This window comes from Rhineura floridana, chromosome 6, assembly GCF_030035675.1.
Source record: "Rhineura floridana isolate rRhiFlo1 chromosome 6, rRhiFlo1.hap2, whole genome shotgun sequence".
NCBI classification, from domain to species: domain Eukaryota; kingdom Metazoa; phylum Chordata; class Lepidosauria; order Squamata; family Rhineuridae; genus Rhineura; species Rhineura floridana.
This window is the reverse complement of record NC_084485.1, coordinates 116,365,515-116,378,821: the sequence shown is the minus strand read 5'-3', so window position 1 is coordinate 116,378,821 and position 13,307 is coordinate 116,365,515. Positions and strand designations below refer to the sequence as shown.

The 13,307-nt window shown below is 41.1% G+C and overlaps 1 protein-coding gene across 1 annotated transcript in view; it reads right to left on the bottom strand.

The window, feature by feature from the left end:
* Nucleotides 1–357: 357 nt before the first annotated feature.
* LOC133387857 (calcium-activated chloride channel regulator 1-like) overlaps nucleotides 358–13,307 on the bottom strand; it is a 61,687-nt gene continuing 48,737 nt past the window's right edge. Inside the window, exons 12-14 of the mRNA XM_061633559.1 lie at nucleotides 12,090–12,254; nucleotides 7,870–8,115; nucleotides 358–1,208 (exon numbers count right to left, since the gene is read on the bottom strand). Of these exons, the coding sequence (XP_061489543.1) occupies nucleotides 775–1,208; nucleotides 7,870–8,115; nucleotides 12,090–12,254 (845 nt within the window). The 3' untranslated portion in view covers nucleotides 358–774. The remainder of the gene's footprint in view (nucleotides 1,209–7,869; nucleotides 8,116–12,089; nucleotides 12,255–13,307) is intronic.

Here is a 13,307-nt window from a genome sequence, read left to right as displayed (position 1 = left end):
CATGAGGGAATGCAGCCCTTGGGCTGAAAAAAGGTTCCCCACCCCTGTGATAGAGAGATAGGCAGCATACTCACTATACCTTTAAAGCACATTTGAAGCACATTTTTCCCCTCAAGAAAGGAATAACAGGTAAACTCAGAGGATGATAAAAACTTAAGATAAAATCTGAAAACAGCGTTGACAGAATTTTTCATACAGTTGGCAACAAAATCCAACAAGGCAGTGGTTCCCAAACCTTTTCCCCATGGGCCACTTGAAAATTGCTGAGGCAGACTATGATTTATCTGCCCATTGTAGCAATTGTAATATGCTGTGCTAGATGCGACATGATTTTACATTGTATTTTTATTGCTTCTTTTATTGTCTATATTGTATTTTAACGTATTACAATTTGCATTTCACAGAATGCAATGCCACACCCCCACGGCAGCTATTTTGTGACTGGTAGCCTTGGGACTCTACTGAGGGGCCTTTCACAGGCCCCTGTAAACCGCCCTCAGCCAGGGCCCGACCTGGCCGCCCTTTGGTGCCAGCCCTGGTAATGATATGTTCATATCACAGAAGTATTCTGTACTTTTCATTTATTTTCTTTGTATTTGTATCAATGCAGTTAGATGTACTGTGAATTTTTCCTGAAAAAATTAATAATTTGTTGTTTAAAGTTAAGGTAGCGGCAGCAGCAGCAGCAGCAGCATTACATTCCAGTCTCAGGACTTCTGTTTCTTCGCTTACGTAAAACACAAATTGTTATACTAACAATTGCACAAATAATAATTACAGAAACAAATTACAGAAACAAATTACAGAAACAAATACAATGATCGTAATTATAGTAATAGTATTTAACACACTGGTTTTTGCATTAGAGGAAGTAGTGTGAGTAGTAGAAGGACGAGTTGTGTGAGTTGAGGAAGTAGTGTGAGTAGTAGAAGGACTAGAGGGAGTACTTGGCAGTGCAGAAAGAAGCACAACTGCTCTTGCTATATTAGATGCTTCGCCAACATTGTTGCTGTCATCAATGGCACGAATCGCAAAGTAGATTGAGGTGCCATTTTCTTTTGCAAAGTTTTCTGGCTTATACCGAAAGGATTGTTTGACCCCAGCAACTTCAGTTGTCAAATCAGTAGTATTCACAGAAGTGGCAGTGTGAAAAGTTGCGTCTCTTAATTCCAAGGGATTTTCACTCATTTTTATTTCATATCTTTCAGCTGCAAAATAAAGCACACAAAACAGGCATGCATTAGGATCTCTGTCTTCAGTCATGGATCGAAGCTAACAGCAACAAGTAGGAACAGGGGAGAAATTTGATTCAGTTCACATTTACAGAGACCACCTTGGGAGGGTGGGGCCCTGACTGGCTGAAGCTATAAAAGCTACTACTACCTGAAGTTGCCAGAGACCATCTTGACTGAAGGGTATTGTTTAGGGGCTTCTGTTTTGGTCAAAATATAATCCTACTGGTCAGTTATTTTTGCTGTTATTGGGATTATGTTTTTGTATTGTATTGTTGGATCTTATTAGGAATTATACTGGTGTTTCAATTTATTCTATGTTTCTTACGATGTTTTCTTTTACTTATTGTTGGACTATTTGAGTTTTGTTTTGCAACAATGAATTATGTGTTGCCACCACTCACCATATGCTCAGAGGAACATATTACCAAATTCTTCCAAGCTACACAGGAAGTGGATTGGACTGTGAAAGACCAATCCAAATTGTGTTTGAATTTTGACAACATTTGTAGGTCAGTACAATATCTGAGAGGACATCAGGTCTCCTGCTCTACTGGTGCATTCACTACAGCTGCCCAATTTCCCTGCTTTTTAAAGTTTGAGAGAAATATCTGTTGGCTATAGTCATGTTCTTAAACTGCATGGTTTTTAGCCTATTAGTGTGTTTCTCTGCTTTTTAATCTGGGAGGTAAGAAATGGGATCCTGTGCGAGTTTGCTGAGAATGGATTGATCATTTGCATGCTTATTGAGTTCAGTGGGATTTACTCCCCTGCAATCATGCTTAGGGTAGGTGAAACTGACCACAGGGGATGGGGAGGAGGGGGAGGGAAGCAGGGAGGAGTGGGAGAAGGTGGCAGGTTTGATCATTTGAATATTTATTGAGTTCAGTGGGATTTACTCCCGTGCAATCATGCTTAGGATATGTAAAACTGACCATGGGAAGGGAGGGAGGGAGTGGGCAGGGGAGGAGGAAGATGGAAGAGGAGAGGGGAGGAAGAAGGGAGGAGGAAGGGAGAGGAGAGAGGAAGGAGGGGAAAGGCAGGTCTGATAATTTCCATGCTTATTGAGTTCAGTGGGATTTACTCCCATGCAATCATGGCTAGGATAAGTAAAACTTATCATGGGGGAGGAGGAGGGGAGGGAAGTAAGGGAAGGAGGAAGAGGGGAGCAGAAGGAGGGGGAGGGGAAGAAGGAGAGTGGAAGGGAAGGGGGAGGGGTGGAGGAAGGGGAAGGGAGGGGGCAAAGGGGAGGTGATGGGAGGGGGAGGGGACAGCAAGTTTGATCATTTGCATGCTTATTGGGTTCAGTGGGATTTATTCCTGTGCAATCATGCTTAGGATAGGTGAAACTGACCTGGGGGAGGGAGGGAGGAAGAGGGGAGGGGAGCAGTTTAAATGGGTGGGTACTGGACAGAGGGGAAGTCCCTTTGCTTTCCAAAAGGAAAACATTGTGAACAGTATCATTCTTTTTCAGGGTTTCCCCCAACTTTTTATTCCACAGCAGACACATGTAGCCTCCCACCCCAATTTAAACCAAAGCTGTCCTTTGCCACGCATTCACACCAGACTGTTATTTCACTTTAGGCGGTCATGGCTTCTCCCAAACAATCATGGGAAGTGTAGTTAGTGAAGGATGCTGAGAGTTGCTAGGATATGCCCTGTTCCACTCTCAGAGCTTCAATCAGAGTGGCTGACTGTTAAACCACTCTGCCCACTGGAGCTCTGTCAGGGGAATAGGAGACTCCTTTCAGCAACCTTTACAAACTACACTTCCCAGGATTCTTTGGGGGAAGCCATGAATGTCTAAAGTGAAATCAAGATTTGGTGTGGGTGTGGCCCCCTGATTAGGCAAGCCCAGCAGCTGTGAGTCTGGCTTTTAGAACACTGACAGTTGGTTCTTACTGAGCATGGCCAATGTTATAATTGAGTTCAATGCTAAATTTCTTAAATTAATAAAAAATCAGCCAAGCATTTTTTAACTTTGAACTGCAGAAGATGAAGGTCAGAGTATGGGGCAAGGTCAGTAATACAATTACAGGTACTCTGTGAACATGGCTGATTTCTAATTAATTTCAACAAATTATGAGCACTCTGTCAGAAAAAAGTCCAAAAGGGGGTCTGGTTTATCTCTGTGTGTCTTTTTACAGTTTGAACTCTCGATTCTCTCTGACTGTTTTGTGTATTGCCATGAAAATTTAGAGGGTTGTTAAGCAAGCGCTTCTGAGTTTATGACTATACGTTTTGTAAGGTTTTGTTTTGAAATGAGCTTATGGGAAGCATCAGAATGGCATGGGGGTATTTTCAACTTAACATTGTGGGATGAGAAAAACCCATGTTCACTATAGTATAAACACACTCTTGTGGCTGTATAATCTATGAAAACAATTATGTAATTTTTGCAGCCTGAAAAAAAACCCCTGCGGATCACCCAAAATGCGCGCAGCAGATCAAATCGGCAAGCGCCAGAGAAAGAGGAAACAAAAAAATGATGGACCAATAAAGAAACGACGGACTATCGAAATGCTGCAGATCGACACCATGCAGCGAACCCCATCCCTACCTTGAGTATAGATTACTATGGAAAGGCAGCATACAAATACACCATGATGATGATGATGATTTATATCTGAATCTATCAAATGCACACTTTCTGAAACAATCTGAGAACCAAAACACAGCCATCCTTTCATCCTTTGAAAGTCACACTTATCAAAATGTTGCAATGCAGTTCTCCAACCGAATAATGTTTACAACAAGGCATATATTAAGGGAAAGTATGCATAACAATGAATATCTGAAAATAACATAGAAAAATGCATTATATTAGGAGAAATTTATTGAAAAATGTAGCATATAAAATGTGTGTGTTAGGAGAAATTTGCAATAAAATACTGAAGAATTTTCATTAGGACTTAAAAAAAAGAGTGCTGCAGAAATGTGGCAAACTGAATTTAAGCTTGGAAAATATGTGAAACTAATTGAACAAAAACAGAGAGATTTTTCCAGCCCTAGTGACAAGAATCTCTTTCAGCGCATTTCAGACTTCCTATCTCTCCACATTGGTTTGGAATGCACATTTGTCATTGCATTTTTGCATGTTGCAAACAATACTAGAGAATGTTCAGGGCATGCTCCTGGTTTATGTAGGCTACCAGTAGACTTGTTGAGATTAGCTGTAATTCCATGTTAGTGTAAAAGCACGGCTTACTCCATCTCTCTTAGTAGAAGACTGGTATTCTTACTTTAACATGGAAATTTCAGCGAAATGCTCTGTACGTTTAACCTTTTCATTGTAAGAATATGTAGTGTTCATTGCCTTCCAGTGAATCTGAGTCTTCCCTTTCCACCTATGCAATGGGCACAGATCCTACACAATTACAACAAAGCAGGCTTTTTTCTCTCCTCATTGCTGAGTTCTGTGTACCAGGCAGTTTTGGGATTGCAGAAAGTAAAAAAATAGAATTGCAGACAGGGCCAGGCCAATAATAAGGGGAAATAAGACAGTTGTCTCAAGTGGCTGGTGTGGGGATGGGCGGTAAATTGTAACACACACACACACACAGCACCCTCCTTGCCTTATTATTGCCCACCTGGCAAGACAAAGCTCTCCACGGCTGCTTTCATATCTCCCTCCCTGCCATACCTTGCATTGTTCTTAGAAAGTGTCAAGGGCTTTTTTTTTTATTCAGAGCCAGATCATCTGGGTGAAGTGGCTGGATGAATGTCTGTGCCACCACTGCTGCAGCGGGCAGAAAGACTTTTAAACTTAGAACATGTTGCAAAGCTTTTTTTAAAAAAAAGTTTTAAAAGCCTTCGTAGGTCAAGGCATTTTTCAAGTAATACTTGTGTGTCCAAAGGGACTAGCTTTTGGACACCCAGTGGACACAAACAGACACATAACATTTAATCAATGTATCAAGAACACAAATTCAGATTGGAAGCCACTGAAACACTGACAAGAGGTGTGAAACTGAATAGAACAAGTAGAACATAGGGGCACATTACACAATTATTCTTAGGGCTCTTACAAAGTCTTAACAAAATCTCACTGTGTTGTCTAGCTCTCTATCTTCATTCCTTTTTTATAGGAATTCTGCTACACTAGGGCATGGATCATAAGCAGCCATTTTTAATTTTAACGTGCTTTTTCATTCATGTGTTTACTGGTGGGTGGGCAGGCTAGTAAGAATGTTTCTAGGGTAGTAACTTGTGTAAGTGCACTTGTGAGGTTGTATTCACTCTGTTGTTAGTTTGAACCACTTTGGCCTCAATCCAAATGTCAGTGCAAGTTATTTGAATGAAGAAATGGACACCCAGTAAATGTCCTGTTATAGCTGCTGCAAAACGCAGGGTGGCAGCACAGGCATTCTCTTGGTCATCTCACTCAGAATGCCTGACTCTGAAGAAGGTCTCCCTTGGCCCTTTCTCAAAGTGTGTTTGGAGGGGAGGGCAGAGAGGAGAAGCTGTTGGTGCTGTTGCTAACACAGCAGCAAAAGGGAGGAGAGAGCAAGGAGGAGAGAAGGTGCAGGAATGGTGGACATGGGGCAAGGAGGAGAATGGCAGCTCTGTGTCTGCGAAGAGGAGGATGGGGACAGTGTGAAGAGGAGGAGGGGGTTGGTATAGAAACAGAGTCACGACCTGCCTCAGATGGTGCAATCTCTTGCACCAGGCTGCAGCCAAACTGGATTTTTCTTTTTGCATAAATGAAAATTAATTGACCATATGCCTATTCTAAAACATACAAGACAATTAAGCAAAAAATTAATGTTTCACCTCTCATAATAAAAGGATGAAATAACAGATGGATAAACTTTCTTATTTCCCTGCAAATATATGTCCTGCCTTTTAAAATTCAGAGCAGACCTTTTACTCTTTTGTTTCCCAGCAGCATGTGTCCTGGTGTTTCCTGTGGGATTCATTCTGGCCTCTCCTTCCACTGCGAGACCATGAAGATATATTTCTCTTGATTCCTGGTGTATCCTTGAGATTTCTACTGATTTTATTCTTATTTGAAACCAAGGGGAGCTTTCTTTCCATTGTGGATAATAGGTACAGGATGGGGGGGGTGATACTGATATGGACCGCAGAGGGTTAAAGAGGGTTAAATCCTCACCAGAGGTGGCTGTGGAGACCATGTCCAAGTGCCTGGAGTCCGTTAGTGGATGGATGGGTGAGAACAGGCTGAAGCTAAATCCTGATAAGACCGAGGTGTTACTTGTGGGTGATAGGAGAAGGTTAGGAGACATCGACTTGGTGTTTAACGGGGTAAGATTGCCCCTAAAGGATCAGGTCCTCAGCCTCGGGGTCATTCTTGACTCCCAGCTGTCCATGGAAGCTCAAGTTTCGGCATTGAGCCGGGCAGCTTGGTATCAATTACATCTGATACAGAGGCTGCGATCCTACCTTCCTGTACAGCTTCTCCCGTGAGTGATACATGCCCTGGTCTCCTCTCGCTTAGACTATTGTAATGCGCTCTACGTGGGGTTACCCTTGAAGACGGTCCGGAAACTTCAGCTGGTGCAGAATGCGGCGGCACGCTTGATTACATATAGCCGTCGCCGGGAACACATCACCCCGGTGTTGATAGATCTTCACTGGCTACCAGTGGTTTACCGGGTCCAATTCAAGGTGTTAGTATTGACCTTTAAAACCCTATACGGTTTCGGCCCGGTTTATCTAAAGGACCGCCTCCAGTATCACCAATTGAGCCGCCTTACAAGATCAGCCACGCAGAATCTCCTCTCGGTCCCACTGGCCAAAACAGCTCGGCTGGTGCGGACCAGAGAGAGGGCGTTCTCAGTAGTGGCTCCCACCCTCTGGAATTCTCTCCCCTACGATCTTCGACATGCCTCCTCCCTGATGAGCTTTCGACGAGCATTAAAGACCTGGCTCTTCAGGCAGGCCTACAGGAATTCGAGCTAGATTAGTTGTAATGTTTTAACTGATGTTTTGATGCTAGTTTTAAATTGATGAATATGGTTATTTATTGTAGTGTGTAATGTATTTATTGAATTGTATATTGTATTTGTTGCTGCTGTAAGTCGCCTAGAGTGTCCAAAAATTGGACAGATAGGCGACTAACAAATTAAAGTTTATTATTATTATTATTATTTATAAAGAACATACTTCCCCACACACCCCACATATACACACTATGGTCCCAATTCAACTTCCCTCTCTCAAGCCCCAGCTACTTGTGAAATAAAAATAACTATGCAAGGGTAAACTATGTGACAAATATCACATCTAGTCTGGCTTTGTGGTGATGCCTTCTAATGCTAGACTTAGAGGCTGATATTGTTCAAACTTGCTAAGAAACATAAACAGAGTACAGCACAAATCAAAACTTCACAGAGAAACAAAAATGACCCCCAATTTTCCTCTGGGATAAAACCCATTTTCAACATCCTAAAACATCCTAAAACAATTCCCTGCAATTGAATCTAGAATGGACCAGCAAGGATGAAATCTCTCTTCCCAGAGTATCAGTATAATGTTACTCAAGGAAGTTTCAGGGAGATAATACCAGTGTAAATAAAACTGGTGGTTGGCTTCTCCACCTTATTATTCCAAAAAATACATATTTCTCTAAGCAAAGGATTCGTATTGGTTCATTAAAGCAGAATTTCACACTTACCTTTTCCTGTATCATAGTCATTTCCAGGAGCTGTCCATGACAAAAGGAATTCATCATCATCATCCGCTAGCTCTACCTCAAGGTCAGTGATTCTACAAGGTGGAAAGACATCTGAGGGACTACCTGCAGGAGGAACGCCTGCTACTACAAAAGAACCACCTGATGCTACTCTGCTGAAATTCCCTAGGTCTGCTTGGATTTCATCCTCACTGACTTCAGGTCTTGGTGCGTTCATTTTTATTACGCCTACAAAAAATATGAAAAGGGAAAAAGTGGTGTCATATAATGTGACTATATAGTCCTCCAACTTTCTCATTATTCTGAAAGTCTGTTTGATTTATTTCCTTCTGTGCAAACACAAAACAAAAGTAAGATGTATATAAAATCATAATAGTTTTCTTTATTAACCTGCGGTAGATATCTTTTTTCTTCTATCCAACTTCAACCTGTTCACCATCCATTGTGATGGTGTCTAATTCAATCTACTGAGCAAATCTGCAGTCCTATCTTCAATTGCTCCCTCTTTTGTTCCTCAAATCTCTATTACTGATCACTTGCCATTTTTTCTTTAAAAAAAATCATGACCCCATCCACTCATATGCGCCAATTTTTGAAAAAGTGCTTATCTAGTTTCTTCTTTCTCGAATCAATTATGGCAATATTCTTCTACTTAGACTTCCTGCTTATTCTCTTCAATTTCTAGCAGCTGTCTGGCGCCCCACAGTATCCACTTGAAAACAGATGTAGGCAATCCCACCAATGGGTATTCACACCTGCCCAATGACATTGTGGGTTGGTATATACTAAAATTGCAAGGGGAGGTTTTTTAAATGCTTAATCTAATCAAAGGGAAGGTTTCTAACATATCATGTAACCACATCTACCTGAGTGGATGGTAGAATCTACAAATAATCTAGACTGAAAGCAGCATGTTGAGGGTGAGCACGGATGAAAAACATGGATGATTCCATATTGAGAAAAGCTACATTTTTGTGCCTTTTATTAGTGTTGGAACATCAACTGAATATAACCCACTGAATTTTTACTTTGCTGCTCCATATTGTCACCGGGAAGGCTACACCCTTGTCAGTGAATGTATAGGGTTGAAGGTTCTTGCTTTCTCCCTACCCCTGTATCTGTACAGAGTCCTTCTATGTTGAACATTAGGTCACCTAAGCTCACAGGTTATCAACAGCAGTCGTCTAGTGTAGGTGGAGAAAAGAATAGAGGAGACCCCACTCAAGAATTCTTGAGTCTTGGGAGGTACCAGAAATTTTCTATTTGGGAGTCAGACTTCAGACAGCAGAACAGTCTTTATCATATATGCTATTTATTCATATCTTGCACACTACAACTAATAAAATGTCATCAGTATGCTGATGACACTCAACTCTATCTCTCCCTTCCATCTGATGGCAGGGTGGGAGTGCTCGTCCCAAACGGGTACCTGGAGGCTGTGAAGGGCTGGATGTGGGCTAACAAACTGAAACTTAATCCAGACAAGATGGAAGTGTTGCTGGCCAAGGGGAAAACTGCCCCAGAGATAGGATTGCAACTTGTTCTGGATGGAGTTGTACTCCCCTTGAAAGAGCAGGTCTGTAGTTTGGGAGTTCTTCTGGATCCTGCCCTGCTGCTGGAATATCAGGTGGCTGCAGTAGCCAGGAGTGCTTTTGGCCATCTCAAAATGGTCTACCAGCTGCGTCCGTTCCTGGAAGCAGCTGAGTTGGCCACAGTGGCACATGCATTTGTGACATCGAGGCCTGATTACTGTAACACACTCTACATGGGACTGCCTTTGAAAACACTTTGGAAACTACAGTTGGTCCAAAATGAAGCAGCCAGAAAGTTAACTAGAGCACGGCGCAAGGAGCATATTGCCCCTTTATCAACTTCACTGGCTTCCAATTTGTTTCCAGGCCCAGTTCAAAGTGCTGATTTTGACCTTTAAAGCCCTAAACAGCCTTGGACCAGTGTACCTAAGGGACCGCTTACATCCATATATTCCTACCCTGGATTCAAGATCATCTGCCTCCTGTCTCCTCTGCATGCCTGGAATGAAAGAAGTTAGATTGACAGGCACGGAGGAGAGAGCCTTTTCAATTGTGGCTCCCAGACTTTGGGATTCCCTGCCCCAAGAAGCCCGTTTTGCTCCCTCCCTGATGGTTTTCCAGAAACTTGTTCCATAGAGCCTTTGATTGGACTGACTGGTCAGCCTGACACTGTTTTAACTTTTTTTATCTTTTATTTTTATCTTATAGTTATTTTATTCTCACTCCCTCATATGTGTATGCACATATATACATGTGTATGTGTGTGTATGTGTGTATGCATAATGCATTTTATGTATTTTAATTGCATTCTATGCATTTTAATCTACTGTGTATTTTTATTGTGTATTTTATTATATATGTCGGCAATTTTATTGTAGCCGCCCTGAGTGCCCTATTGTAGGGTAGAAGGGCAGGATAGAAATATTTTAAATAAATAAATGCATTCTATGTGGCCTTAGCCATCACTGCAGAAACAGAAAAACAGAAAAATAGAAATATATATATCAGCATAAAACAAATTGCTGCTTATCCATTTAACATCAAAGTATAAGACTTTGAAGGAGCATCGTAATTAAAGCAAGTTACAAGAGCTGAAGGACTGAGTTAAACAGAGCCAAAGTACAAAGGACATAGGAATGTCATGATACATTACCCATCAGATGTTATGGATGGCATAGATGGATGGTTCCTGTGCTTTCTTTGACCCCCCACTCTAGCGAGCTGAGGGGCCCTGAGTGCTATGAAACCTGGCTTTTTATACACTTTCTTTTCTATGCGAAGGCGTGTACCCGTGGTCTATCTGCTTTTTGCTACTTCTAATCAGGCTCACATCAGATGCTCCAAAAGAGTCTTTCCTTCTCAACTAGTCAGCTTACCATCATCATATAAAGATTTCCTCTTCCTTCACTTCGACTGTTTATCTGACACACTGGCTGTCCACCCAGACCTGTTGTCCTGTCCTGTACTCAATTTCATGAGAAAGTAATGCTTTGTCTATTCCAGTTGTTTCTCAGGAAAATTACAGCTTTGGATGGAGATGGAGAAAAAGGAGGGGGCAGTTTCAAACTACTCCTGTTTTACTGTTTGGCTCTTACGCATACAGGAGACTTTATAGCCCATTTCACTAATTCTTAAGCATCTTCTAAGCACCTTTAAGCATATGAAAATGATTTCAGCACATTATATGCATATTTTAAGCCATTATCTAGATCTTCCTATTGCAATATGCATGGAAGGCACTACTTTGATATGCTTGGCGCCTTTTCAGTCTATATTTCAGAAATTACTATAACCTTTTTCTCTTTACTTCCTTTGCAAAGGTTCCTGTTTTTTTTTCTTCCAGATCAGCATTTGGTATGTTAACAGACCTTCCCTTAAAATTCCCTTTTCTTGCAGGTTTGCCTTATTAGATTTTAAGTCTATAGTCATCAAAGGCCATGTCTTAGATTTTTGTGTGTTGCCAAGTTTAGTAATAGGTTCAGAATAAATAACAAACAATAACAATGGAGATAATGATTCTCCATCCAACCACAAGATCACAAAAATGCATTAAAATCACAATTTTATGCTTACCTTCTCAGCATGGACCAGTTCATACACTGAGCCATTTCCCCATTCTGTTATCCCCCTGCAGCTACTGTTTGGATATAAATACCACAACTGTGTGGGCCAACCAATCATATGACTGTTTCCTGCCCAACCACCACTACACATAGCACATCACTAGGCTGTGCTACATATGATTGCCTAGAGTTACTATGGCAGAACAAAGGCAACTTTATCTAGATTTTGAGCTGGCAAATAATGGAAACAGAAGGGAATGTAAAACACCAGAAGTGTAAGTTAGACAAAAGAGGGAGGCCATAGTAATATTTTAAAGACTTTCAAGAATTTGGGGAGTTGTTTCATTAATCCAATAACACATTCATAAACCCAACAAGGTAGGAATCACACAGATAATTAGAATATTGTTGGAGACAAGGATGTGGACATACATGTGTGTGAGTGTGACAGAGAGGTGTCCGTATTAAATCGAGATCTACATAAAGACAATGATGGGGAGGAGGATGGCAGAAACAGGGCTGTGTTCCTCTTTAGATGTACGTGTCATGCTCTAAAATATCTGGAGCTAACATATCACCATAATGCTATGTCATAATGAATCCTTACCATTTTCTACATAACCTGGTACATAGAGAGCTTGATTCTGCCTACGGACCCGTCGGACAGTCTTGTCTTTCCCTTGGACCTGCACTTTGATGTTGTATCTGCCATTTACTTTGAATGATGTGAAATACCTGGAGTAGATTCCGTCATTCTTGATAATATCAGCACCTGCGTACATAAATATTAAAACTTAACTTCCAAAGCAAACATCTCACTGCTGGTCATTAAAAACCACTACATAACCTATGAAGGAGGTGTTTTGTTTCACAGTATTTGCTCCTATTCTTATGGAAATAAATGAATATCTGATTCTGAATGTGGTAATATAGTCATGCGGGACCAGTGTGTTAATACTGTATCTGTACAGCACAGACCAACTCAACTTATGATCCACCAAAACAAACATCACATATTAACATGTATTGTGGCCTGCCACATGCTTGACAAGCTGTATTTTGTGCAGTCACAGGTAGTTAGCAAAATCAGGAGATTTATCAACCACTTTTGGTGGGTGCCATTGATAAATATATTTTAAAAAATGCCTTTCCCATATGTATGTGCCCATATCCTGAGATCATCTCCCGGGGTCTTTCTCTTTGTGGCATACCTGAGAGAGGTCCAGAGGCTGGCAACAAGAGGAATGGGCCTTCTCTGTAGCAGCTTTCATTTAGGAAATGCTCTTCCCAGGGAGGCCTGCCTGGCACCAACCTTGTCATTATTTCAGTTTGAGGCAAAGAAGGTTTTGTTTTCCCTGACATTTGTGCAGCACCAATAATATGCTATTGTACTGTTAAATCTGTTTTTAATGTTTATGTAGTTTTATTAGTACATGTTTTACTTTGGATGTAAATCATTTTGCTTCCCACTAAAAAAAATTCCTAATGTATACATTTAATAAGCCTATAACTAACCCTCTGTTGAGATTAGTAGGCCACCATACTGTCCAACATTTCACAGACATTCTATGCATGGAATTAGTATGTAGCCTGATATACAATGGCAAACCACATGCTACAAGGTAAATCAAATACATATAATACATAAACATATGCACTCTAGATTTAAGGAATTATGAATTTATGCCACGTAGAGAATGAATTTATATCATGTAGAGTTCCTTTTACACCTGAGGAACACTCAACCACTGAAAAAGGTGATTAGCCCAATTCAGCTGGTGAGGAATCCAGAGCAGAGATAGCAGAGTAGTGCAAAACAATAAAT